The sequence below is a fragment of the Anarrhichthys ocellatus genome, unplaced genomic scaffold, assembly GCF_004355925.1.
Source record: "Anarrhichthys ocellatus isolate YVR2014 unplaced genomic scaffold, GSC_Weel_1.0 scaffold19, whole genome shotgun sequence".
NCBI classification, from domain to species: Eukaryota; Metazoa; Chordata; class Actinopteri; order Perciformes; family Anarhichadidae; genus Anarrhichthys; species Anarrhichthys ocellatus.
In genome coordinates this window covers 5,955,213-5,982,629 of record NW_022280049.1, presented here as the reverse complement: position 1 = coordinate 5,982,629, position 27,417 = coordinate 5,955,213, and the positions used below count along the sequence as shown (strand labels likewise).

The window sequence follows — 27,417 nt, the reverse complement described above, 5'->3', positions numbered from 1 at the left end:
AATTACAAATACTACCATCAAGAGTCCTGCCTTGCTCTTCTCCGTCCCGCTGTGTGTGTGATCTCACGACGAGAGCTCACAGAGTTTTACTCCCCCAAAACCTCAAGCATGGAGGTGGAGCACCCCTCCCACCCTAATCATTCCCCGGGGCCCCCTCCTCCCCTCTTGCCTCCCCTACTCAGGGGTCATCACTCCACTGGCAGCGGTGGGACTGGAGGCTGGAGCATAGAGGCAAGGCGAGGGCACAGTGTATGAAGAAACACTGTGGACAGAAAGAACTGCTCTGCTCAGTGTGCATGCCAGCATATGAATAAGTGTTGAGAGCAGCGCGACAGCATAGTTTTTGAGAGGCAGCAGTTCACAGGAGCAGTGGATCTAATTTGACCTGCACTGGAAGACACTTCTGACAGCCTTTTTTTCCCCTGTGTCTAAACCTCAATCACACATCCACACAGTGTCAGTCTGACAAGGTAGGTGCATGTCTCTAATGAAATACAGTGTTGGGTTTTAATAGTCATACTTCTGCAGAAGCTGGGAGTTGTTTGTGAACTGGCAATATTTGCATAGAAATTCAACATCATTATGTTGAGGTCACTGTGCAATGTAAAAACACATGACATGTATGGAATAGTATAGTACAGGTGATATCTTACCTATATTACCTCAATTTGTTTTGTAAGTTTTCAAAACTTGATCTTCACGTGCTTAAATCTGATTTTGGTCTTTGCAATCTTCACTTTTTCTTTCACTGTATCCTTGAAGATGCTGCTGTACGGCCCACATTGTAATGTTAATGAGCTGTCACATTCCAAACTCATTTTCCTCCACACTTAAATGGAGATCAATGCATATTTGGATGGTCGTCAGTGTTAATTTGCAGTCAAGATAATCAAAGTTTTGGTTCAAAGCAGAAGCTTAATCTTCAAAAGCAAACTAGAAACTATTGTTTGGAGGGCATATTTCATTCTTCATTTATCTTATTGTATTCATGCACAGATGTTCGGCAGGATCCCCAGCAATCATGCTGATGAAAAGGGACATGTTTAAATAAAAGACAATGAAAAACAAAGGCAACTTTGCAGTTCGTCCTTTTTGTCCTTTTTTTCCATGTAATTAGTAATGACAGACATTGAATGTCTAGAGCTGCATTCACGGTCCCCTTATGAATGCAGCTCTTTGAGAGCTTAGATCTGCACCATAATCCCAAACAATGGATTTTAATGGGTCACTTACTGTACGAACGTCACAACTCTTGGCAGCGTTCCTATCATGCACGTTATACTCTAATACAGGGGTCTTCAACGTTTTTCAGGCCAAGGACCCCCAAACCGATAGAGAGATGGAGCAGGGACCCCCGACTATATATATTGTATAAAATTGTGTTTTATATTAAACTGGGCCTAGTGCCATGTATACCTCTTTATTGTGCATTCAATACTAAGCTATTCAAATAATACACAGGTTCATATATTCATGTTTTTACTTTAAACATGTGCAAGGAGCAGGGTGGCCGTGCCACTGCCATTTAGAAACATACCTTGTCAGCTGATACCAATGCCAATATCAACATTGTCTGTCAATTACATGATAAACATGCATACAAGCTATTCAAACTGATGTTTTCATTTTAAACATAAATGTGGAAACGAAAAATGAGTGATGGCCTATTAGTGCCACTGCCATGCATAAACATACCTGTTATCTTGCATACAATACTGAACTAATAAAATAATGGTCACATTCATGTTTTCTTTTTTTTTTATGTAAAAAATTGTAAAAAATTGTCTAATCAACCAAAAATTTCACGACCCCCCAGCAGTACCTCCACGGACCCCCTAGGGGTCGCGGACCCCCTGTTGAAGACCTCTGCTCTAAAGGCTAAACGTCACTCTCAGCAGTCCCCATCCCACCCTTGTTTCATCCTCACATGTTATCCAACTTACTCTTCAGCATTCCTGTCAAGAGAACAAGCTGTCAGAGCCGCTCAAAACGCGAAAGTGGCTGAAGTGCAAACTGCTCCCAGACCTGACCTTTGCTTTCACAAATCAAATATTGATGCTGAGATAAAGAATAGTGATGGTGAGATCAAATCATCTTCTCTATGTGTGTCGCCGTCGAGGCCTTCGTGCTGCGTGCACACATACTCACCCACATGCACATGTTGACTCACCCAATTAAACTATGCAATATATACTGCACAGCATGAATTGCATTAAATACTCATTTAAGTTTGTGGTCTGGCTAGAAGTAAAATGTCTCTCAGACAGAGGCTACACAGGTATTTTCACTTTGAATCTCTCTCCCCCCCCCGTCTGCAGGCGCCAACATGTTGGAGCTGGTCCTGTCATTCAGCCGCTCCCTGGTGCGCAGGAAAGTGGTCGACATGAACAGCCTGGAGGACTCGAAGCTGTGCCGCTGCCTGGGAACCGTCGACCTCATCGCCCTGGGAGTTGGCAGCACTCTTGGCGCCGGCGTCTACGTCCTGGCCGGCGAGGTGGCCAAGGGAGACTCAGGCCCCAGCATAGTCATCTCCTTCTTAATTGCTGCCCTGGCCTCCGTCATGGCCGGCCTGTGCTACGCTGAGTTTGGCGCGCGTGTCCCCAAGACCGGCTCTGCTTACCTTTATAGCTATGTGACCGTCGGAGAGATCTGGGCCTTCATCACCGGTTGGAACCTCATTCTCTCCTACGTGATAGGTGAGTTAGTGACTGTCTTTTAATCATGTGTTGTTCAGAGAAGATGTTGATTCGTTTCTGTTTTTTTTTCGCTTTCTCACAGGTACCTCCTCAGTCGCCAGGGCTTGGAGTGGCACATTTGATGAAATGATAGGAGGGCACATAGAGGTGTTCTGTAAGACCTACTTCAGCATGAACTCTCCCGGTCTGGCTCAGTACCCCGACTTCTTTGCCGTGTGCCTGATACTGCTGCTTTCTGGTAAGGCAGCAAATAAATGCTGAAAATTATAAAATCCATATGTTGCATCAGGGGCTGGTGACAAAGAACGGATAACTCATGCCATCTTTCATGAGCCACAGCTGGCATAATCCAATAAAGAGATGGCACGACCCTATGTGATAAGTGCCTAATAGGCAATGTGAGTCCACTGGGAGACCACATATGCCCTTTCGGTTGTAGAAACTCCCTGAGTCTCCTGCTAGTCCTCAGCAGCACCCCGCTTCTCTTTCCCACAGTCACACACAATCACATCTGGGAACTGCCCACAACTACAGTTTCTTTACAACCTCAGGTCACCGACAAGCTCCACTGTAGCAGCCGAGGATGTATTATTGTCAGTAGCTGTTGACGACTTGCAGAGTACTCCAAATTAATTTCCCGTGGTCAGATTCATGACAGTCCTGGGATTTGAAGTGGACATGACCTTCAGGCTAAAACGGAAACCTTATCATAAAGTATGTTTAATCCATTGGCCTGCCAGTGCAATGATTATGTTAAGTTAGTGCGACCCGCAAGTGTTTGGTTGTTTTTAAGAACCACAGATGTGTAGACCGGATGCAATATCTATTATTCATCACAACCAGATGAAAACAGGATCAGCTACATTTTTTACAAATTCTGTCATGAATGTATTTATTTCACAGAGTTCCGCCAAATTTGCTCTCAGATATGCAACACTTTACATTAAAATAACTTCAACTTTACCTGTAACATGTGCAGTTATTCGATCGCTGTGAAATGCGGTACTGACATCCACACGTACCCCTCACAATAAATTGTAATAACTAGCCGTGATCCTCATTTTTGCTCATCTAAGGACTCCTGTCGTTTGGCGTGAAGGAGTCGGCCTGGGTCAACAAAGTCTTCACTTCAGTCAACGTGCTCGTACTCTTGTTCGTCATTATCTCCGGCTTCGTCAAAGGAGACACGGCCAACTGGAAGATAACTGAAGAATCCCTTATAAATGTCACCATAGTTGCAAGGTAATGCATCCATATAACCATCACAGTTGTGATTTGTAAAAAGGCCATGAATGCACAGCTGTTCTCTAAACAGCTGTGCATTCATGGCCTTTCATGGTCAGCCTGGTTTGTTGTTTCATGACAGCAACTGGACATTTTTAGTCCAATTGTTGCTGTGAAATGACAGTCAATATGTTTCAGGAACTTGTCGGCGACGGCCAACGTGAGCAGCGATTATGGAGTCGGAGGATTCATGCCCTTCGGCTTCAGTGGGACCTTGGCTGGAGCTGCCACCTGCTTTTACGCTTTTGTTGGATTCGACTGCATTGCTACCACAGGTGAGCCATCGATAGGTTGTGATTTAGCGCAATCCCGTCAAAGCCAAATGCAAACACGTCGGTGTGTCTGTGCGTGACAGGCGAGGAGGTAAGGAACCCCCAGAAAGCCATTCCCATCGGCATCGTGGTGTCACTGACCGTGTGTTTCCTGGCGTACTTTGGCGTGTCCGCCGCGCTCACGCTGATGATGCCCTACTACCTGCTGGACGAGAAGAGCCCTCTGCCCATGGCCTTTGAATACGTGGGCTGGAGCCCTGCCAAATACGTGGTCGCTGCAGGGTCACTGTGTGCCCTCTCCACCAGGTAAGCACTGGATCTGCTTTTCGTAAAAATAAGTTGAGGACACACTATCAATATCCACGGTAGACAAAAGCATTCAGATGTGTATTTAAAATACGACTTTGAGTTCTGATTGATGTGCATGCTATACATGGGTGAGGTCAAAAGCTCTGACCACACGTCTCTGTCTGTCTGTCTGATCGGATTGATTCCTGACGCTCAATGGGACATAGTGGGTGCAGTGCTTAATTCTCTCTGTTTTCAGACACCTACCTGTTTTTGTAATATATTATTTCCACTTAGAATATCTTAAAAGAGGTGGGCAGGTTTGTCTAAACAATATAGTGGTGTGACTTCATTCTGTCTTTCTACCCTGAGGGGTTTCTGTATCAGTTCTATGTCAGTGCCTGTAATTGGTGTTCAGGCTGTTACTTCGGGGGTCCGCACCTTTGACAGTTATTTTCCCGATTGTGAAAACCCTTTGACACATATTTTGGTGCGTTCATATGTTTGAACTGCCTCAAGGGCACATCAAATCCCTTAAAGTTCAACTCCTAAACCAGCTCTCAAAACTCAACGAAAATCTACTCGCATGACATCATAACATTTGACTGTTAAAAGACAGTAGTGGTATGTAATTTGCCCTCAAAAGCAGCCATGATTTATTGTATTCATTTAAGTTGATGCAAGTTAATGACTGATGAGAGACGTGCCTACAGGAAAGAAAGACACTTGTTTACTTTAAAAAGGTACAGTTCACCCCAAAATCAAAACCCCAAGCCGAGTGCCAAGCAGTCCCATTATATTGGAGATAAGGTGGACATCTCTCTTTGATTTTGCAGTGAACTGTCCCTTTAAGCATGCTATGACGCTTTGATGATGTGATTGTTGGTGTAAATGTGTGTGTTTCTCTGTGTTTGGGGCTTTTGACTAACGTGTTGGTCTTGCATGTCTCTGCTGTCTCATGCAGTCTGCTGGGCTCCATTTTCCCCATGCCTCGTGTAATCTATGCTATGGCACAGGACGGGGTGCTTTTCAAAGTCTTAGCCCGAATCAATCCAAAGACGAAGACCCCACTTATTGCCACTATGACATCCGGTGTAGTAGCAGGTGAGAGCCGGGGAGAGTCGAGTGAGATCACTCCTGCTAATCTTTCTCCACCAATCAAATGTGAAAGACAGACAAACACGCAGATAATCATTTGGCTCTATTTTATTTTCCGGAAACTTAACCACACTTCAACACTCTCTTCTTTCAGTCCAGTTTTAGGAGGTTTTCCCTCCATACACACATGTTGTTCTTTCACATTTGTGCCGGTGTCATGTTTTCTTTCCCAGAATGCCCTCAACTTAACCATGAACCCTCTTCTCCCTAGCCTGTTGGGCTCCATGTTCCCTCTGCCGCGCATTCTCTTTGCCATGGCACGAGATGGTATTCTGTTCAAATTTATGTCCAAAGTGAGTAAGCGCCAGTCTCCTGTGGCTGCCACCATGGCGGCAGGTACCACTGCGGGTAAGCTCCCGGGATGAGGACTCGCCTGTGGTGGGGTTGTATCGTGGACTTGTTTGGGGATTTTATCAATGCACGTGGTGGTGGTGACTGCATGTTTAAACTTAGTGATGGTGTTTCCAAAAGCATGTGAGGAAACATTACACACTTCAGTAAGGCTGAAAATTAATGTAAATTATTTTTGTCCACGACTCCAGGAAGTCACTGCTCCAGGCCAGGAAATAATCCGACACATAACCCCACAGTAAAAACACTATAGCTGTGTTTCCAATCAGTTGTCAAGCTAATTTTAAGCAAACTTTTGAAATGGCGCAAAAAGAGAAATGCGCATTAGGTGCATTTCCATCAACTTTGCTACATCGTAGATTAGTCAGAAGCTGGTGGTATAAGCTATGCAAGTATGTCATCAGCCAGTAAACAGATTAGAACCAGAAACGAAACAAGGCGGCTTGACATCTACAAGAGAAAAATGGAGAAAGGTCTTCAGGATTTTGCCTCAATTTTCAACAAGCATTTGGACATCATGTGAATATACTAGAAGACAGCGGGCACAGCAGATCAGTCATACGAGTTCAATGTTCGCTGCGTTAGAATATTCACAGCAAAGGTTGTTCCATAATGCAATTGAGGAAGTCTTTTTTTTTGCCATTTACATACAGCTTTTCTAATGCATTGATTCGACATGCACATAAAAATATGTCAATGAAAACACGGCTTCTACATTATTTTCGTACAGATTAAACAACGTGGGCGGTTAGCTTAGCTTAGTTTAACACAGAGACTGCAAACAAAAGGAAGCGTACTCCAGGGTGTGTCAGTACATCGTGACATCACAGGTGGGTGTGGTTACAGTTGCAAAGAGTACAATTCTGACCACACAATGAAATAGGGATGAAACATTCAACCTGAGACGACAATGAAAAACTTATTTTCAGCCTGCTTTTAAATGAGCTATAAAGCCAAGTAAAATAACTTTTAATGATAGAATAAAAAATAAATACTAACAGTTGACCTTTGGGGATTGGTATGCTCATACATTATTATAAAGGTCTACTTCTAAAGCTTGCGGTAAGGTGCGGTGTGCGGTTGCATCATGCTCACTGTGCTCAGGTGTTGGGGCGATGACCTTTAAGTTGGTTGACCGGGTGAAGTGGCAGGCAGAGGTGAACCCTGGGAAGGAACCCAGCCCACCGGCCATGTACAGAGCTGGTAGACCTGGGCGGGGGAGCTTTCTTTGTTATTTTTGCTTTAATATAATGCCGTGGGGGGCAGCGGACATACCGCCGCTCTGTGTTTGTACTGTGCTGCTGAGATCAGCTCCACGCCGGAGTCTGGTGCTGAGATACAAGAGGGGGAGCACCACAGTGTATCTCACATAAAACGACATTCGGCGCGGAGATGATTGCAGCTGCGAGCCCGGGGGAATCATTTCATTTAATTTTGTTTTATTGTGAAAACATGTCTGCATGAAGTTTAATTTTCATCTGTTCATGTGTGCATCTGTTGGATGGGGCATCTGAAGAAAACAGCTTTTCAAATTATTTTTAAAAATTTGTGTTTTTTGTTTTTACCTGCTATAGCCATCATGGCTTTCCTGTTTGACCTCAAAGCACTGGTTGACATGATGTCCATTGGGACCCTGCTGGCCTACTCACTGGTTGCTGTGTGTGTGCTGATTCTCAGGTGGGTACATTTGTAAATAACCAAGAAGTGTTATTTGTGCAACATTGTGAAACAGCGTCCCTTTTAGCTTTTCTAAAAACCCACAGGTACGATTACAAACGCCTCATGCTGTTGCATCACTCTGGTGATGTAAGAACTGTGAATGCTCCCATTGTGTGACTGTGTAGTGGCTGCTTGAGTGAATGAAGGCGTTTACTCAGGCTCCTTGTACTGTTAAACTCTGGACACGTTGTACACCTCTGCTGGTTGCACCGAGGTGACTCATCACCACAGCAGCGTTAACACGGACACAGTGTCCGTTCACTGGTTCAAACTGGATTTATAGGCCTCAGTTGTAAAGTAAAACCAAACACATAATTCACAATGAAAGTGTTTTGTAGCTGCTTAAAGGAGGCTGTATGTAAACAGGTAGTGCTTCGAGCATCTTTCCATAGTGAAATGCAGACTCGTGACCTTTAATCTCTGACTCCGCTGTCCTCCAGGTACCAGCCAGATGGAGCCCTAGTGCAGCGGGCAGGCACCGGCGAGAGGGACTACCTGTCCTCTGAGGCGGGGGAGTCTGAGCTGACGGAGTCCGAGTCCCACCTGAACATGCTCAACGGCGGCAGCTCCACCCTGCAGGCTGTCCTGCACCCTCCCGCCTCACCCTCCGAGCATTCCTCCAGTGTGGTCAACATGACCGTCTGTGTACTCGGTAAGCAGGCCGGGTTCTTTTGTTTTAATGATCTGACAAAAGACGTCAGAATTAAGTGTATGTGTGTGTGTGTTTTCAAACCACAGTGCTGGTAGTGTGCGTGGTCAGTTACCTCACAACGTACCACATCTACTCCATCCTGGGCATGGAAGTGTGGATCCTGGCGCTCCTGACCGTGTGCCTCCTCATCTTCAGTGGCTGCGTCTTCATGGTCTGCAGGCAGCCTCAGACCAGCACGAAGGTCTCCTTCATGGTGCGTGGCAGCTCAATAAGTGCGCCAGTTTCATAGTCTCACCTCATGGGATGAGGCCGATCCAATACATATACATTGATGGTAGATTTATCTTTGCTTGTTTTCCGTCACAGGTTCCCCTTCTGCCTTTTCTGCCCATTCTGAGCATATTTGTCAATATTTACCTCATGGTTCAGCTGAGTGGAGATACCTGGATACGTTTCTCTGTGTGGATGGCCGTGGGTGAGTTGTGGACATTTAAAGGAGTAATAGACATTTTTGGAAATATGCTTTTTGGTTAGGAGTTAGGTGAGAAGCTCAATACCACTCTCACGTGTATGCTAAACATGAAGCTAGAGCTGCTACGGTTAGCTTAGCTTAGCATAAGGACCGCTATCCCGGCTCTGTCTAAAGGTACTCTGTCTCTACCGGGAGCAGTGACTTCCTGGCGTCTTGTCATCAACCGTTGGAACCGTTGGAAACTTCAAGAAGTCACTGCTCCTCGTCGAGAAATATTTCAGCACAACATCACTCACACTTTGTTTTTTGTTTTTTTAGATATATCGTGTTAGTTAATGAGCTTCAGAGGTGCTGGTGGACGGATTTTGTCGTTCGTACAAGCCAAGCTAAGCTAAGCTAAGCTATGCTAAGATGTAGCTTCGTATTTAGCAAACACATATCAACTTTTGTTTTTTGGTATCTCATGTCTTTTCCAACGTATTTTTCTTTTTCAGGTTTCGTGATCTACTTCGGCTACGGCATGTGGCACAGTGAGGAGCGCCAGCGCAAACTCCAGGGTCTCGTCAACGGCAGCAGCACCCGGGAACACAGCAAGACCGGCGGGGAGAAGCGGGCCGGTACGGGTGCGGCGGGAAAAGACCAAGAGGGTTTCATCCGCCCAGAAAAGACCAGCCAGTTTTAAAGTGATGGACTCTGTGAGGCGACAGATGCATGAAAGCACACAGCAGCTCTGCCTTGATGCACCTGTTCACACGGGCGGCGTCAGAACTCTGTATTAGCGGCCACATGATGTGGGGAGCCGCTCTATCACTGCGATGGACTCGCATTAGGTCACATTGCGCTTCACGGACAGCACAGAGACAGAATTAAAAAAGGACAGGTAACACACTGGAGGGTGATGTTCATTTCCTTTAACACTGAAGCAGTCTGTGCACCACTGCAGCAAAGCCTCTCTCTCTCTCTCTCTCTCTCTCTCTCTCTCTCTCTCTCTCTCTCTATTTTCCTTTTCTGTTATTCTTTACACTTTAAGCAGGTTTGTACAAGTGGGTTTTAAATGTAAAGTCTTGGGAATCTGTGTTGTCCATTTTATTCCTCCAGAGTATTATTAGATTTTGGATACACCAATTATGTACTACTATTAAAAGTAATGTTAGTTTGTGGTAGACTAATGGAAGTCCAGTAAGTGCTGGTGGAGAAGACTTCTGTAGGTGGCATGCAACAGATCCTAGCAGTCTGTAGCTGTAGTTATTGAGGTATCTGTAGCTGTCGTGGTGCTGGTGGCTTTACTCAGCACAGGTTTACTTTTGCATTTTTGCTAGTGTATTTTATCTATGAACTGTTACAATATGAATATGACGATCCTTATTTGATACAGAACTCTGCTCAAGAAGTATTTTAGTGGTAGCGTTTTCCACTGTCAGATATATGACATGCTGTATTGTCTGATATTTTGATACGGTTACAGACCTTCATGAAATGATTCTCTTTGACACCTAACATGAAGCACAACAATTCATTCCAAAGGTCGGTCTTGCAGCATCATTTAGATGAACTGGGTCCTTTTTCCAGGTTTATTCTCTTGTGTTGGGTGTCTTCTTGCTTCAAGGACTGGAGTCTGTGTTGCTTTATAACCGTGTTGAAGACTTTTTGTGCTAAACTGCATGAAGATTCAGCACTTTCATTCTTTCCTCTGGGCTTTCAGGGGGAACCCTGTCAGGCTCAGTGAGCTCTAGTTAACAGTAGAAACTTTGGGATGTTGGTGATCAGGTTGATTGATGTGCAGGGCTCAACAGTAGCAGTTGCCAGGTTTGGCAACCATTTGGAGAAACTGGCAACCAATTCTTGGCCTCAGTGGCGACCAATTTTTTAACAAAAGTAGGGACAGTAAACAGCAAAAAAAAGTACATGTTTAATATTTGTCGCATCGGTGCATGTGTCAAAGCTACATGTGACAAAGCTGCACGTGCTTTGGGGTGTTTACTCGCCTGCGCACAGGCATCTGCCTAAGAGACAATGTGGAAGCAACTGTTTGTACAAAAAAGCAGATGAACCTGAACGAAAAAACAAAAAGGAAGCAGGTGGAGTCTTGGGAGGCGAACTGTCTCAGCATCTTTGAGCTGGACGGAGGAGTTTTTTGTTCGGTTTCTATTATAGCGCTTTTATTCTTTCATGTCGCATTTTCATTATTAAGCTGACGTACAGGACAACTGCTTAATTACTCAAAATATATGGTGACTAAAAATGACAACCATATTTTCAGTTTCGGCAACCAAAAGCTCATGCCTGGTTGCCAGCCTGTCGATGCCTTTTAAAAGTTAGTGTTGAGCCCTGGTGTGTGCAGTGCAGTGGTTTAAATGAATGTGGAACAAATCCAGAAGCTTGTCTCAGCAGGAGTTTGTAGGTGTTCTACTATTCTGAACCTCTACATGAAGTGTGGAGTCTTCCAGTGAGGTTACAGGGTAGAAGTAACCACAATGTCATGATACAGTATCACTTGTTACCAACTGCACAAGTACAATAAATGTATTTTCCAGTAACACAGTGTTTCATGTTTTCTTTTCTCTTTTATATTACTGCCTTAAGGTGGTTGTGTTTAAGTATTTGTCTGTTAGTTAGCAGGATATCTGAAAAAACAACATTTTAATGAAATCTGAGAGTTGGGCCATAAATCAAATAACCGATTCATTTCGTTATAATAATAATAATAATAATAATAATAAATTTTATTTATATAGCGCTTTTCATAAAACTCAGACACTTTACATTAAAATCATCATATATAAAAACAATACACTAAAAACATAAAATACACAATAGTGGTCACACATTAAAAGCAGTTTTGAACAGGTGGGTTTTGATCTGTGATTTCCGGTGAAGGATTCGAGGCGGGAGAGAAGGATGTTGTGGTTGATGGTGTCAAAAGCTGCAGTGAGGTCGAGGAGGATGAGAATGTTGAGGTGACCAGCGTCGGAGGAGTGGAGGAGGTCGTTGGTGACTTTGAGGAGGGCTGTTTCAGTGCTGTGCTGTGAACGGAAACCGGATTGAAATGGCTCGAACAGATCGTTGGAGATGAGGTGGGCTTTGAGTTGTGTGGCGACAATGCGTTCCAGTATTTTTGACAGAAAGGGAAGATTGGAAATGGGACGGAAATTGCTCATGGTGTCAGGGTCAAGTCCAGGTTTTTTGAGGATGGGGGTGACAGCAGCCAGTTTAAGTGTGTCGGGGACTGAGCCGGAGCTGAGGGAGGAGTTAATGATGACTGTGATGAGTGGTGAGATGGCTGGGAGACAGTCCTTGACCAGATTAGATGGTATGGGATCCAGGATGCAGGTGGAGCTTCTCATTCCAGTTGTGAAGTTAAGCAGCTCCAATGGGGACACAAGGGAGAACTGAGAAAGGGGCTGAGGGGTGGAGGAGGGGGGGGCAGGTGGAGAGATGGAAAAGGGGGGGGGGGGGGATGTGTTCAGGTTGCTGTAAATGGTGTCAATTTTCGTTTGGAAAAATGAAAGAAAAGAGTTGCATTTGTTCACTGTGAATGATGTGGAGGTGTTGTCCTTGGGTTTGAGAAGCTTGTTTATTGTGGAGAAGAGAGCCTTTGGGTTAGAGGAGCCAGACTGTATGAGGTGTGAGTAGTAGGTGGACCGGGCTGAGATGAGAGCGTCTTTGTATTGTCGAAGGTAGTCGGAGAGGGCTTGGAGATGGACTGTTAAACCGGTTTTCTTGCAGAGTCTTTCAAGCTGGCGCTTTCGAGATTTCATCTGGTGGAGTTCAGGAGTGTACCAGGGAGCCGAGTGTGTGAATGAGACAGTTTTGGTTTTGATGGGAGCCAGTTGATCAAGACAGGAGGAGAGTGTGTCATTGTAGTAGTTTACAAGATCGGAGGGATTATCAGACAGCGGGGCAGGGGAGGCAGACATGGTACTGGCAAGAGAGGCTGAAAGAGTTGTGGGGGAGATAGATTTGAGATTTCTGAAGGATATGGCGCGCTTCGTTTTTGGCATGGGGATAGGGATGTCAATGTCCATGGTGATAGCCAGGTGGTCAGAGATGTTGAGGTTGAGGCTGGAGAGTTGCGGTATTGTGAGACCAGTGGTGCAGACCAGATCCAGGATGTGACCTTGGCTGTGGAAGTTGATATGTTGTGTGAAGTTGAAGCATTGTAGTAGTTCCAGGAATTCTGTCGTAGATGTAGTCAGTGTTATCAATGTGGATGTTAAAATCACCTAGGAGGAGAACGGAAGGTGAGATGGCACATAGCTGAGTCAAAAAGTCTGAAAAGTCAGAGAGAAAGGAGGGATTTGGCTTGAGGGGAAGGTAGATTACAGCAGTAACCAAAGGAGTGGGACCAGAGAGTTTGAAGGCAAGGTGTTCAAAAGAATGAATGGCAGGAATGGGAATGGTGGTTGTTTTAATGTCCTTCCTGTAAACAGCAGCAACACCACCTCCCCGCCCCTCAGGACGAGGTTTGTCAATGTATGTGAATCCTGTGGGAGTGGTCTGGTTTAGTGAGAAGTAGTCCAGGGGTTTATGCCATGTTTCAGTGAGGCAGAGGAAATCAAGGTTACTGTCCGTTATGAATTCATTCAGAATGAGGCTTTTGTTGTTGAGTGAGCGAGTGTTGAGCAAAGCCAGTTTCAGGTGACGTTGCTTTGTGATAGGCTGTGAGGACTGAGGAAGGGGACGGATTCACGTGTTGTTTGTTGTGGTGACGTAACAAGGACGTTCGGGTGCGACAGGACCAGAGGGATGGGATGGAGTTTGGGGACGTGAAGTTGTAAGTGAACATGCGGCCAGAACCTCTGTGTGAAGGATGGCCTCGGTGAAGTACTCCATGTTCTTTGAGAATGTCCATGCAGTCCGGACGCAGGTGGTTGTTGAAGTTGTGAAGATCTGACGTGGAGTACAGCGGCGGCATGGTCCGGTTGGGGAGCGCTAGCAATAAGCTAGCATTAGCAATAAGCTAGCATTAGCTGGTGACCAAGAGCCGGCTGTCCGTGAGAGGAGAAGCGATGTGCGACCCAGGAGTATCAACGGGATGATCCACAGCATAACAGCGGCAAGACGCCAACAGTCCGGTGAGGAAGGAGTGGTGGCCTGGAGGCTACCAGCCTGTTAGCCGGACGATCCTGCCCGGAAAATGGAGGTCTGGTGCGCGGCTGTGGCTAGCGGAGAAGACCAACCCGAGCCTGCTAACCGCGCCGGGACGGAAAGATCCCGGCAGGGTAAACAGGTGTGCTCGTGCAGGCCGCTCGTGCTGGCAAGCGATGTAGCAGGCAGGGAAGACCGACAGCTCCAGTAGCAGGACGACGATGTAGCGCTGTGGACCAGACCCGGGAGTCCTGGGGCTAGCACGGAGGTTATGTAGATGACGCCCCCATGTGGCCGTTTATTCATAGCTTACTCAGATCTTTTACTCCAGTAAAAATATGGGAAAAATACTCCAATTCAAAAAGTACAAGTTCTGCATTCAATATCCTATTTAAGTATTATCTGCAAAATATACCTATAGAATCAAAAGTAGTACAAGTACTTGTGTCAAATGTCCCCTGTGACTGATATTTTGTAATATATGACATTATTAGATGGTAACAATGTGTACGTAGTATTTTATTATAGGTATAGCTGGTCAAGATGGAGCTAGTTTTAACTACTCATACTGTTACACTGTTGGGATCTGGCAGGAGAGTGTTTGGTTATCAGCAAGTATGAAAACTAAATTATTGACATTAATAAATGTGCTGCCGGCACATAAGCTTTTAAAATCTTCTTTCCCAGACCAGGTGCACCCAGTTGGGCAATGCAGCACACCTGCACACCTTCTTCAGTGCCATGAACACCATTGAAAACACATGAATGAGCAACACCGTTGCACTGGGTGACATGTGCCTGCATTACAATGAACACGGACGCTGTAGTTTACTGTAACCATAAATTGTCACTTAAGCACCAAATGTGTATTAATACGCAACAGAAGTCCCGAACAAATGCACCAACAGGCAATGCAGTTTGCCTGAAGGAAAGCAGTTATAAATAAATAATGAACACATTTTTATTTGGATTTAAATGTAGCTGTATCTTTAATGGGAAGGCCTTACCTGTAATTATTAATTAGTTCCTAGGAACTATAAGGTGAACCGCAGACCTGTAAAATGATGTGTACATAAAATAATATCTTGAAAGAGGATAACGAGTACTTTACTTATGACAGTATGGGTATAGTTTGCTGATGATACTTTATTAACACTTTGAATGAAGTATTCTTTAATTGTAATTGAATATTTTTGCTTTGTGGTATTTCCTGAAGTAAAGGCTCGAAATATGGCCTCTTACTTTTTAGTCTGTTTTTTATTATTGCCAACAAATCACAGTTTATTATTATTATGTTATATGCTGTGGTATCCCGTATTTGTGGATTTGCACTGGATGGTGTTCAGGAAGAGAAACAACAACAACACCTGAGGACTACAAGGTAAAATGTTTCATTTACTCCTTTGTGGATGGAAAAATATTTCAAATAACATAACAGTGTTCAGACATTTAAACATTTCACACACTAGATTTTATTTTTAATTTTTTAAGCTCGAAACATTGGATACCGTCATCTCAGTGTACCAAAGCACCACCTGGTGCTTGAAAAGCATATTACTCATAAACACAAATCAAATACATAGCTCCTACACCCATACTATCATACTATCTATGGCAGAGAAACATTAATAATGGCATACTGCATTGTTATGGCAGCATATGGATTAAAAGTAAAAATAACAAGTATGTGGAACGCAGTGCACCTGTTGAAACTTTGCTACAATTCTGGCCACATCCCATTTAGTTTTCCCATCACAGCAAGTGTGGTCCAGGGCAGAACACCATCTGTTACAGCACTAATCAGGATGTTGCTGTGTGTGCAACATGTGAAACAATGAACGCCACAGCTAGAGCACAGCCGTGCTTTTCTGATCCCGTCATCACCCTTTAAAAGGACTCTGTTAACGTGCATATGAGCAGGTAAGTAATCTTCCAGATGTGAGGCTATCCTTGAACACGATTTACACTCAGGTCCAGCAGAGGGCTCTAGAGTTCCTGCTTCTGCTCCTGAGCTCTGAGGAGAGGGAGTAAACAGAAAAGGCTCTGAGCTTATGTTCCCCTTTCCTCTCACTCTGTGAGGATGGAGCTGGAAATCTAGACGGGGCAGCTGGAGCCCGCAGAGTTCCTACTGAGCCCCGCATCAAAACTCCCCGACTCTCTCCGTCCCAGCAGAGCGCACCGTCCCGTCAGCACACAGCATGAAGCTCTGGGTTGTGTTTTGCCTGGCGCTGCTCTGGGTTGAGCTCCAAAACGGTGAGTAAAGTCTCCACATCTGTCTGGTAGACTTATGGTTGAAGCAAAAATGAGAACTTGGGAGTGTAACCTGTAGGGAGGATTAAATAATCTGAGGTTGTGTGGCTGGCTGGTGGGCACCAGTCTCTGTGATTGTGCGTAGAATGGGAGGTGGATTCACAAAGAGGTAGATCTGCTTCACAGGAGGCAAACACTCGATCGACACATTTTGTCAATCATTCTGTCTCTCCTCAGGCGAACACTGCAACTAATCTCCTCTATTTGAATTGTATATAACGCATGTGAATTGTAAAAGTTTGCAGAAGAGTTGTGTGAAGTTTTTGCAAAGTATTTCTGCAGACCAACTCAAACCAGCTGCATCTGAGGCATGCAGCAGGCGTTTCTAATTAACCAGCCCTCGCTGCTGACCTCTGCTTGGAGTTCTCATTAATTCTGCACGAAAGAATGAAACAACAAACCCTGAAAGTCTACATTATAGACAGATTTTTGTTTTGTGCCGCAGCTGAAAGAGGGTTCTGGGTTCTGGACATTTTGTGCCAGTAATAAGGATTTCACACTTCCTGCTCAACTGTTGTCACAGCTGGGGGAACCAGGAAGAGTATCTCTCTGGATGGGCGATCTGAACGCCAGTCTGGACAGTCTAAAGAATTAGGCCACAGCACAGCTCCGGCAATGGCTGATTTTGTGATTTATCTTTATCATCTTGGCTCTTGCCTCTAACTCACCCTCCTCCCTCTGTGCGTCCAGGTGCCTGCCAGCAGGTCAAGCGGAGAAAAGATGTAGGAGAGAACCGCATCCGTCCTGGGGGGAAGCGGGTGAAGGCGCGACCTACCAAACCAAAAGATGGAGGAGGGAAAGGCCAGTCCCTGCTGACCCAGGTCTTAGATAAGGGGCGCTTCCTGCGCCTGGGCCCGAGCACCACCCTGACGCCCGGGAGGGACATGGAGCTGCGCTGCAAAGGCAATTCTATCGGATGGTCGTACCCGACCTACCTGGACATTTTCAACGACTCACGCCTCAGGTGTCCGAAGCTCGCGTCAGCCATTTTGTCGTGCTATAAACTGATGCAAGTGTGTAAGTCTCATATATATATATTTTTGTTTCCCGCCTCCAGCATCATTCCGAGCGACAAGTACAGCCAACTGATCCTGACGTCGCCCTCTGCTGCCGACACGGGGCCCTACAGCTGCTGGGTGATCGTGTGTGACGGCACCGAGTGTGAGAGGGACCACGATCGCACCTACGTCTCATACATCTACTTCACAGGTGAGGCAAAGCACTCTCAGCACACTGAGCTTTACAGTTTCTAAAACGAGAAATAAGGGATATTTACAAAGAGCACACGATGCCACTTTAATAAATGGTTAATGATTCATTATAACATGAATATGATATTTATTTATGCTTCGTTATCATTTATAAGATCACAACCCTTTGGTCCATCAAACAAATAGATCACCTTTGAGATTGGATGGCCTGTCTCCATTTAGGTGTATTTTTGGCACCAGTGTCATAGAGGACAATACCACATCCGAACCTTACACCTCTCCCCCTAAACAGACAAAGACAACCTCTTCGTCCCCTCTGCCATCCACTTCGAGATCGTGTACCTGCGCCCAGACAGGCCCGCCGTAGTGCCCTGCCGCGTGACCGACCCGCAGGCCAAGGTGTCCCTTCACAGAGAAGTCCCTCCGGAGGAGATCCCAGCCAACGGGACGCAGGTGACCTACGACCCCACCAAGGGGTTTGTCTTGCAGAGCCCCAGCCTGGAGCACCAGGGGGTCTTCTACTGCAAGGCCGTGACCAAGGGCACCCCTCAGATCTCCACCAAGTACCAGCTGCTCTATGTGGAGGGTAAGGAGTCACACTTATCACAGATAGTCTCAAATGGTGTCGCTGCTCAGAGGGCTGGGTCAGTGACCTTTTTCCTCTTGTGTGTTTAACTGCCAAACATAGAAACTTTAATTATGACTTCACTGATTAAAAGCAAGAACCACGGTGACAGGCATTTTCTACAAAGTCATGAATCAAGTGCTGTTTTTTTTTTGCTTCATCAGCCTCTAGGAGAGGGTTGTATTTCTCAGCTGTCAAAAGCTTCCTGGCTCCTCTCTGCTGAGCTTGGTTCGTGTGGGCGATTTCCAACTGAAATGGAAACAGTCTAGATTTTGCAAATATGAGGAGGAAGAAGAGCGGTGAATATATGGAATGGAAATTGTGCGTGTGCGGTTTAGGTCAAATTAAGCTCCCGTGGCATGTTTGACTGGCAGGTGGAGAGAGACGGATTTTGGACTGGGGACGGAGGTTTAACTGGTTAAATACCCCTCAGCTTTCACCTGTGAGTCTTATGAGTTTTAACATTGGTCACCGTTTCTTGTTGCCAGTTCCGAGTGGGCCACCGTTTGTGAGCCTCGACGCCTCTCCGGAGTCAGTGGGAGGAGGCGACAACGTCGACGTAACCTGCACAGTGTTGGGGGAGCCGGAGGTGGACGTGAGCTTCACCTGGTCTTATCCTGGTCAGGTAAGACGACAACTGGGCTTAAATCCTACAGTCACACCTGATTGAGGACAAAGTCAGCAACCTGCGTTTACACATGTCAGTCTGCTTCAATTAACAGAGACATTTTGATATTGTAAACAGGGTTAATAATCATAACACATTCTTAATTGGAGGGTAAGTTTTAGGTTATCAGATAAACCATGGTGGATTTTGTGATTACCTAACCGTTTTGAATCATAGATCAATCCTTTCCCCGCCCCGATTGTCACCAGAAAACCCCACAGTGGCAGTAGATCATGTTTGTTTTATTGTGTAGGGCCGTCGGCCGGTTCACACCCACACGTCCTGGAGGCTGGTTAACAGAGGAATAAGCCACACCACAAGGATCTCCCAGAGTGTCCTGACTGTAGAAGACATGGAGACCATCGACTTTGGAAACTACATCTGCAAAGCCAAGAACCGGAACGGCGAGACAATCGTGACGACCAACATCATCTCCAAATAGCCTCGGCAGCGGAGCCCGTGTTACGGTTGAGTGTGTTGCTGAGATGTAAGAGGAACACACCAACCAGTGAGACCTGATGAAATCGACATGTATATACATCAAAATGGGTGTATTTTTAGATTGCAGATTATGTGATAACATAATAAAGATTTGCTACATCTTTTGTTGAAGAGTTCATTCTCAAAACTGGACCCTTACTGTATGTTTGCAGTTCACGTGACTGTAGGTTAGTGCAAATCTGCATGAAGCCATGCACAGCCATGCACAGTCTAACACAGAAGCCAAAGTGTGTGAGATGTTTCACTCATTTTTAGAGTGGCCAAAAGGTAGTTCTGGAGGAGGAGATTCATTTTGCAGCAGCACAATGAGCCGACACATGAATGCAATCTGAATTCCAAAGAAGAACAAGGAGTGCTGACTTTCTCCTCCACAGTCCAGCAGATCTACTGGGAACGTTTGCTCAGTGAAAAGCCCCAAAAACCGTTTGACAACATGCTTCTTGCGATTGCTCTACAGGAGTTCGGGTTTCACATGTAGCTTCTCAAACTCGGCAATGTTTAAATGAAATGATGCTAGAAACGAGAGCAGACTTGCTCTGGCTTCGCAGCAAGTTGTCAAAGAGGAAAATCTGGTTTAAAGCTGAGCAGTGTGCCAGGCTGACGTCCTAATGCACTCCGTATGTGGAATGTGATCTGCAGGCCCAGAACTCATTTCGGTCCAATGCAACACTTGCTGCAGTTTCCACTTTGCTGAATCGTTATTTGGTTGTTAAGATTTTTGGAATATGCTTCAGTTTAGGAGACGAATGTTTGTGGTTGAGAAAATAATCAAGGATATTTGGTATCCTGGAATGATGCCTGCTGAAATCCTATCATATACAATAGGGGTGGGAATCACCAGAGGTCCCGCGATACGATACTATCACGATACTGCGATATTCTGAGTATTGCGATACCATAGGCCTGTATTGCGATTTATTACTTTTTTCCAACTTCAAATGATGTCCTCAAAGGAAAACTGTCAACATGTTTTATCTAATAAGATAAAGTTCTCAGTCTGTTCATCTCACTTCAATCATTTTTATTGCAGCAAAATAGGATCGTCAAGCAGACAGACTGACCAACAAGGTCATAAATGTTGCATGCACCTGACAAACTGAACTGTTTTTATTACTACATAGTCCAAGTTAACTAAATGCAAATGTGTGGACTCAGTATATGAACTATAACTTATATAAGTAGGATATAAGAGTTGTATAACTCAGTATAACTTGCGATGCGTGGACGTCAAGGGCAGAGAGACAGTTATGCGCTGCACTTTCCCCATGAGCCTGGCTACTGTTGGCAGATTTAACCGCGTTCTGAGGCCAGCTGTCTCCATCTTTGTTTTGACTTCCTACCAATCATGCTGACCTCACCAGAAAACAACTCGGCACCATCTAGTGGACTGAAAAAGCAATCGATTTGATTTTTCTAGTAATTTTTTTTATTTTTTATAAATAGTTTATATAATAAAAGATCGATACTTGGCGTCTGTGTATCGATACAATATCGCCACGCAAAATATCGCGATACTATGCTGTATCGATTTTTTCCCCCACCCCTAATATACAACACTAAATCTCATGTGCTGCAAATATATAGATCAGTTATACAGCTCTACTTTGACACAACAGGTTTAATACAAGACTTTATTATTTGCATATTTCAAAAAGGGTCGACAAACCAATAATATCAAGTCCACACAAAATACTCTGAGAAATTGAGTACAAACAAAGACCCCATCTTTGAAGGTCTACTAGGAGGATTCAATACGGGGTGATCACCGAGACACAAACACATGCACAAAGACTCGGATTGGTCTCTTGGTCAAACAAACACATGTGGAAAACAAAACATGTTTGAGGCAACAGATGATGCTTGAACTGACAAACTAGGTGTAAAAAAAACCTTAACCTTTAAAAAAAGAAACCCAAAGAACCTCTGAACATGGAGACTTGCACAGCCCTGGTGTACCGACTAGCAGCGGGATGTTAGTGACGTGACAATTTGACTGTCACTCTTGCGCAGTTAGATGTGAGAAATGGTGCAGGAATCCAACAGGAGCCATTTCATGCACATTTTAAATAAAATGTGCCCCGAGGAGGGACAATGTCATCTGAACTCCATCGCTGTGATCTCCAGAGACAGAAAGAACAAGGGCTGTATCTGCACGAGTTGACATGCAAGCATTTGTGCATCTCTTACTGCATGTACTGTGTGTGTGTGTGTACGATGAGCTTCAGGGCAGACAAGTCTCTGTCAACAAATAAAAATAGTGTATCATTACATAGAAGTCCTGAGATTTCCTCCATAGTACCAGACGTGAAAGGCAAAACAACAAGGCGACCTTGCCTATTAAGTGCATCTGTGCAACTATTTTGTACTCTGCAGTGTTTGTACAGAAAGTGTCAGAGTTCATCCAATCCTGAAGGAGCCACAGTCAGGCTGTTGTGTTGCTCAGCGAACAGGAAACAAACATGGCTCTTAATTCCAGGTGGAAAACTCCAAAGACGGGGTGTGCTTCCTGGAAGCAGGGGACCGTCATTATCTGGGCGAGACGGGCGAGCTGGAGCACACGGCCGAGCTGCGAGGTGATTGGAGGCTGAAGGACCGGGATGGGGAGGTGGAGGTGGGGGACACCTTGCGGGGGCTACTCGGGTCTCCGTTGTGGAGCTTCCACATCAGCTCCTCGTTCTCCATCGACAGACGCTTGTTCACCTTGGACTCCTTCTGAAGGGACTCCTGCAGCACTGCCTGCTCCGTCGACAGCTGTCTGTGATGCATCGACACAACAGACAATTTAGACACGCTCTGAAGAACAAATGTGTACAGACGTGGAGATATTCAACCAGTGAACTGAAGCCAAAAAGTACTAGTATATAGCAGTTATGCGACATATTCACTTAGTTATTGTCAACAAATACTATGATAAGAGTCATAAACATACGTTAATACATCTCCCAGTACTTTCTGACTTGATGCTCTCAGCCCTGAACCCATTGGTTCCTACTGAAGATGCACCGCAGACATCAAGCAAACTGGAGCATTTGTTGGGGACAATTTTCCGTCACAGACAGCGTATGTGGAATTAAGTCAGAATTAACTACAGTGCCCATATTCACCGAGGGAACCAGTTCAATTGTGTGGCTCATTGATTAATAGTTTGTGTTAAATAATGAAGGTATAATAATGATACTATGCATGGCACAGAGAAGCCGTCTGGTTTCCATCACTGTAAAATAGGAGTTGATACGGTGAACTCTTACCTTGACAGTGCATAATGTTTTTCCATACGGGCTTTGAGGTCCTCATTCTCCTGCTGGACCTTCTTCAGGCTCTCATCCAACTTCACATGTTTCTCTGTCTGGAAAGATTAAAAACAACACCACATGAATCACTCATCATAGTGTTGCTTGTCTTGATGCCCAGCAATCACGATCGTCCGCTTCAGGTCTCACCAGTGTGTCTATTGCCATCATCTTCTTCTCCTGCTGGTGGAGCTGTTTGTTTTTAATATCCAGCACCACTTTGAGGCTCTCTAGCTCCTGCTCCAGATACAGGGTGTGGGAGTCCTTCTGAGGGGACAAATGAGTAGCGCCAAGATGCTCAGAGACCAAAGACTTCAAAAAAAAAAAAAAAAAAAAGTTCAGCCAGCCTCGTAAAATGTCATGTGGCCATAAATCCAGAACCACACAACAGAGGGCGCCACGCATCACTAGAAGTAATCTTAAAAAAAATCTGCTCTGGGCTCACAGGGACAATGAAGCTCTGGATGTTTAGGTGTCATACACAATGACAGAAAAATAGTGTGCTCTGCATGAAGGTTGTGTTTAAATGACTCCTGGTCCTTTTTAACAGGTGGTTAATATATTTTGAGCCTTATTATCCATTAATAGCAGATGTGGAGTGGCAGGGTGATGTGAGGTAGTTCCCTTAAAGACTCTACTGGGCCAGGGCAGAACGCCGAGTACATGTGGAAGCTACTTAACACTGACAACAGCACTCTGGGAGAAGTAAAATCTACCCTCTGGGCAGAGACCCACTCAAACCAGTTCATAAAGAATGGTTAACTGACCTCATAGACAACCGTTCCTTTAAGATAACGTGTAATGTTTATCGTTCCTCTCTTGTAATCATTGGCTTCTGTCACCTTTTAAGCTTAAAAAGGCAAACAACACTGGAGTCATGAGATGTTTCTCAAGTGCAGCTGTGCTATAAAAATCACACAGATAAGAGTACCTGACTCTTCTCGGCCAGCTGTTTCCTCCGGTTCTCCACCGCAGTCAGCTTCTCAATCAGGGCATAGTTCTCCACAGTCAGCTCTTGGATCCGTTCCTGTGGATGTACGCAGCACAACAGACTCACCGAGTAAAGCTTCCACACATCAATTCACAAGTTATCCTCGTGAGGTGACGTGCAATCGTTTTGTGCGAGTCTCTTCGATGAAAGGAAAAACAAAAGTCAAGCTTACAGACAGAGTGGCTCCCGTCTCTTTCAGGGTTCTTTCCAAGGACTGCAGCTCCTGGTTGTGGACTTTGCTGAGCTCTGAAGAGGACGCAATAATCATTTCAGATAACTTTAACCGCACAACAAAGCTCAAGTCTGATCACAATTTAATGTTATGATGCAATACAAAAATCCATGCATGCATTTGCTAACTGAGGAAGAATATTCAAAGTTAAAATACACTCAAAGCTTCAGTTTCAAATAAAAATCATAAAATGCAACTTTATAGAATAGTTTCATTAATTTGGTGAAACACTGCTCACTCACCTTCCAGTGACATGTCATACTGCTGTCTAACAGACAGCAGCTGTTCTGCGTGGCTGCTCTCTAGCTCCAGCTTCATGGCTTCATGATTGGCTTTAAGCTCTCCCATCTTCAAGAAGAACACAGGGTGGACTTCATTATGAAACCGCAGCATCACCGATCATAAGGCATTGCTAATCACTGCGGTTGTTTTTGTGTTTTATGTTCATATATACTTTTGTACATTATCTATGTGTGTATGTAGCAGTAATACATGGCCAATAAAGCTGATTCTGATTATTTCAAAGGGGAGTCGGGACAAACCTGCTGTTGCATGAGAGTCTTGCACTTGTCAGTCTCGTCCTGGTAGGTGAGGTGGACCTTGTCCCACTCAGCCTGATAGAAGGCCTGGAGTCTCTGCTCCAGCTCCACCAGGTCGTTCTGGTGCTGCTCCTGCAGTTTGTGCAGAGCATCCTGCAGAGCGACATACAACTCATCCTTCTCCTTCTCCAGGAGTTCAGATGAGTGGACGGAGCAAACTGGAAATACAACAGAACGCTAGTAAAAAGGTGACAGGACATGTGTATGGTGTCCAGTGATTGTATGCAGCTGTGTAGACTAATATTCATTAAATAGGGCAGAGGAACATTGGTATGAGTAACTGATTGTGTAACAAATACTATACGTCCACTGGAAGAAACTCTGTTCAGCAAAAGTCTACGTGGGTGTAAATGTGCGACACTGAATGGGCTCCAAAAAGGAATGGAAAAACTGACTTTCAGGGGGAGGTTCCTCTTGCACTTGAGTGCATATGCCAACTACACTGCAGTTATTTATAGGCAGATAAAGATACGCCAACAACTTGTCTCCTAATTCTTTCACAATATCCAGAAATCATAACAGATTTCTTAAATCAGGCCTGTTCCCTCCGCAGCTGGTAATTTGCCATTTTGAAGTTTGTGCAATTGGTGGCTTTTGCTCAGTAAACCAGTCTCACTATTGCCCAACTGTTTCCATTGCCAAGTGTTTATATCTGCTCTGGAGTAGGTGACAGTGACCGACTCCATAACCTGTCTCCAGTTTAAATGCTTGCGCACAAACACTGTTTAGACCAGCAAGCCGATGTGAACGTCAAGTCACTAGTGAACTCGCACTGATGGTGTGCAGTAAGAAGGCACAAGAACGTCTGCCGACATGTTAAGCAGGTGATTCCCTTTCAAACGGTTGGTATCAATAAACCACAACTACTCAGAACTTAAAACTGAACCCAGATGTTGCTCTGCTGCGATACAACATCTTACAATTTACATCCCGTTCTAAAACACAGATTTGGCAGCCACAGTATAATGCTACCATGGTCATGACAGGCGCTTTTCAACATCTTTTGCAGGTATGAAGACTCCCCTGTTAGCCATGAGGGCCACATGCTGTATTTAACGTCTTTACTGGTTCACACATCTGTGTTGAGGGTTGCAATTTTAGTCATGTTGAACAACTTTGTCACAGACGAATAGTCCCAAATGATGTGTATTCCTGATGCTGATAAATCCGGATGCAAAGAAAGTCCCAGAGTCTGTTTTTGCACGGTTAAAACTGAGCTACAGTATAAACTCGGCACTGCAGGAGCATGAAGATTCACCTTAGCAAGAGTGGAATAACAGCAGCAGATCCAGGAACAGAGGCCAAGATAACATAGGGACCATCTATCACGCTTTGACATGTACAGCTCATCAAACGGAGCCCAGCACTCCACAACCACGTGTAATAGAGATCTGGTCATATGAGCCTTTGTCTAAACCCACTTCACAAAAACACCTCATGGCTCATACTGGGGAGGAGGGCCCAGCTGATCTAAAGTTAGCCGCATTCTGGCAAACACTCAGCAGGGTGATGGGTGTTTGGAAGTGTCACCGATAATTCAGATCCCTTTTAGATATAATTTTACGTGTGATGGATGATAAAAAGGGGTGTGGTTGTATCACAATTTGGGCTGGGGCCCCAAGACTGTAGTTTATTGCTGTATGAGGAGTGAGATCACTATGGAAGCAGGCAGCGACACAGTCTAGAGGAATTTACGGACGTGAAGAATGTGGTAAAGCACAGATATAACAGCGCTCAGCATATACAGTTGTGTGAAAAAGTGTTTGCCCCCTTCCTGATTTCTTATTTTTTTGCATGTTTGTCACACTTAAATGTTTCAGATCAAACAAATTTAAATATTAGACAAAGATAACAAGTAAACACAAAATGCAGTTTTTAAATGAAGGTTTTTATTATTAAGGGGAAAAACAAAATCCAAACCTACATGGCCCTGTGTGAAAAAGTGATTGCCCCCCCCTGTCAAAACATAAATTAACTGTGGTTTATCACATCTTTGGAAAGCTGAGTTCAATTTCTCTAGCCACACCCAGGCCTGATTACTGCCACACCTGTTCTCAATCAAGAAATCACTTAAATAGGACCTGCCTGACAAAGTGAGGTAGACCAAAAGATCCTCAAAAGCTAGACATCATGCTGCGATCCAAAGAAATTCAGGAACAAATGAGAAACAAAGTAATTGAGATCCATCAGTCTGGAAAAGGTTACAAAGCCTTTTCTAAAGCTTTGGGACTCCAGCGAACCACAGTGAGAGCCATTATCCACAAATGGCGAAAACATGGAACAGTGGTGAACCTTCCCAGGAGTGGCCGGCCGACCAAAATTACCCCAAGAGCGCAGCGACGACTCATCCAAGAGGTCACAAAAGACCCCAGAACAACATCCAAAGAACTGCAGGCCTCACTTGCCTCAATTAAGGTCAGTGTTCATGACTCCACCATAAGAAAGAGACTGGGCAAAAATGGCCTGCATGGCAGAGTTCCAAGACGAAAACCACTGCTGAGCAAAAAGAACATAAAGGCTCGTCTCAGTTTTGCCAGAAAACATCTTGATGATCCCCAAGACTTTTGGGGAAATACTCTGTGGACTGACGAGACAAAAGTTGAACTTTTGGAAGGTGTATGTCCCATTACATCTGGCGTAAAAGTAACACGGCATTTCAGAAAAGGAACATCATACCAACTGTAAAATATGGTGGTGGTAGTGTGATGGTCTCGGGCTGTTTTGCTGCTTCAGGACCTGGAAGACTTGCTGTGGTAATTGGAACCATGAATTCTGCTGTCTACCAAAAAATCCTGAAGGAGAATGTCCGGCCATCTGTTCGTGACCTCAAGCTGAAGCGCACTTGGGTTCTGCAGCAGGACAATGATCCAAAACACACCAGCAAGTCCACCTCTGAATGGCTTAAGAAAAACAAAATGAAGACTTTGGAGTGGCCTAGTCAAAGTCCCGACCTGAATCCGATTGAGATGCTGTGGCATGACCTTAAAAAGGCGGTTCATGCTCAAAAACCC

General features: G+C 44.8%; 3 protein-coding genes across 12 annotated transcripts in view; 2 read left to right on the top strand and 1 right to left on the bottom strand.

The window, feature by feature from the left end:
• Nucleotides 1-211: 211 nt before the first annotated feature.
• Nucleotides 212-9,906, top strand: slc7a2 (solute carrier family 7 member 2). Of its 2 annotated transcripts, none has more exons than XM_031858189.1 (12): nt 212-470; nt 2,319-2,696; nt 2,779-2,934; nt 3,773-3,938; nt 4,119-4,255; nt 4,336-4,558; nt 5,505-6,046; nt 7,624-7,726; nt 8,209-8,420; nt 8,507-8,673; nt 8,787-8,895; nt 9,387-9,906. In XM_031858189.1, exons 2-12 carry the CDS (start codon nt 2,327-2,329, stop codon nt 9,572-9,574), a joined length of 2,373 nt encoding a protein of 790 aa, XP_031714049.1. In that variant the 5' UTR covers nt 212-470; nt 2,319-2,326; the 3' UTR covers nt 9,575-9,906. The 2 variants fall into 2 exon arrangements, with proteins under 2 accessions (XP_031714049.1, XP_031714050.1); XM_031858190.1 differs by having other exon boundaries at nt 5,505-5,644; nt 9,387-9,901.
• A 3,698-nt stretch (nt 9,907-13,604) lies between these two features.
• On the top strand, nt 13,605-19,569 carry pdgfrl (platelet-derived growth factor receptor-like). 3 transcript variants are annotated; one of them, XM_031858175.1, is made up of 7 exons: nt 13,605-15,361; nt 15,725-16,233; nt 16,981-17,254; nt 17,348-17,499; nt 17,794-18,087; nt 18,615-18,751; nt 19,047-19,568. In XM_031858175.1, the coding sequence occupies exons 2-7, from the start codon at nt 16,179-16,181 to the stop codon at nt 19,233-19,235; spliced, it is 1,101 nt and encodes a 366-aa protein (XP_031714035.1). In that variant the 5' UTR covers nt 13,605-15,361; nt 15,725-16,178; the 3' UTR covers nt 19,236-19,568. The 3 variants fall into 3 exon arrangements, with proteins under 3 accessions (XP_031714035.1, XP_031714037.1, XP_031714036.1); XM_031858177.1 differs by lacking the exon at nt 13,605-15,361 and having other exon boundaries at nt 15,395-15,900; nt 16,079-16,233; nt 19,047-19,569; XM_031858176.1 differs by lacking the exon at nt 13,605-15,361 and having other exon boundaries at nt 15,395-15,900; nt 16,060-16,233.
• A 1,342-nt stretch (nt 19,570-20,911) lies between these two features.
• Nucleotides 20,912-27,417, bottom strand: part of mtus1a (microtubule associated tumor suppressor 1a) — a 32,531-nt gene continuing 26,025 nt past the window's right edge. For 6 of the 7 annotated variants that reach the window (XM_031857787.1, XM_031857786.1, XM_031857785.1 and 3 more), the window contains 7 exons: nt 24,350-24,564; nt 24,050-24,155; nt 23,748-23,821; nt 23,516-23,611; nt 22,735-22,896; nt 22,543-22,640; nt 20,912-22,049 (listed from right to left, as the gene is read on the bottom strand). In XM_031857787.1, the coding sequence (XP_031713647.1) occupies nt 21,821-22,049; nt 22,543-22,640; nt 22,735-22,896; nt 23,516-23,611; nt 23,748-23,821; nt 24,050-24,155; nt 24,350-24,564 (980 nt within the window). In that variant the 3' untranslated portion in view covers nt 20,912-21,820. The remainder of the gene's footprint in view (nt 22,050-22,542; nt 22,641-22,734; nt 22,897-23,515; nt 23,612-23,747; nt 23,822-24,049; nt 24,156-24,349; nt 24,565-27,417) is intronic. The other variant, XM_031857789.1, reaches the window with a different exon arrangement.

Coding starts and splice junctions, on each gene's coding strand:
- slc7a2 (XM_031858189.1), top strand. CDS start 2,327: ATGTTGGAGCTGGTCCTGTCATTCAGCCGCTCCCTGGTGCGCAGGAAA. Junction 2,935..3,772: donor CCTGATACTGCTGCTTTCTG/GTAAGGCAGCAA, acceptor TGCTCATCTAAG/GACTCCTGTCGTTTGGCGTG. Junction 8,421..8,506: donor CATGACCGTCTGTGTACTCG/GTAAGCAGGCCG, acceptor TTCAAACCACAG/TGCTGGTAGTGTGCGTGGTC.
- pdgfrl (XM_031858177.1), top strand. CDS start 16,179: ATGAAGCTCTGGGTTGTGTTTTGCCTGGCGCTGCTCTGGGTTGAGCTC. Junction 16,234..16,980: donor CTGGGTTGAGCTCCAAAACG/GTGAGTAAAGTC, acceptor CTGTGCGTCCAG/GTGCCTGCCAGCAGGTCAAG. Junction 18,752..19,046: donor CCTGGTCTTATCCTGGTCAG/GTAAGACGACAA, acceptor TTTATTGTGTAG/GGCCGTCGGCCGGTTCACAC.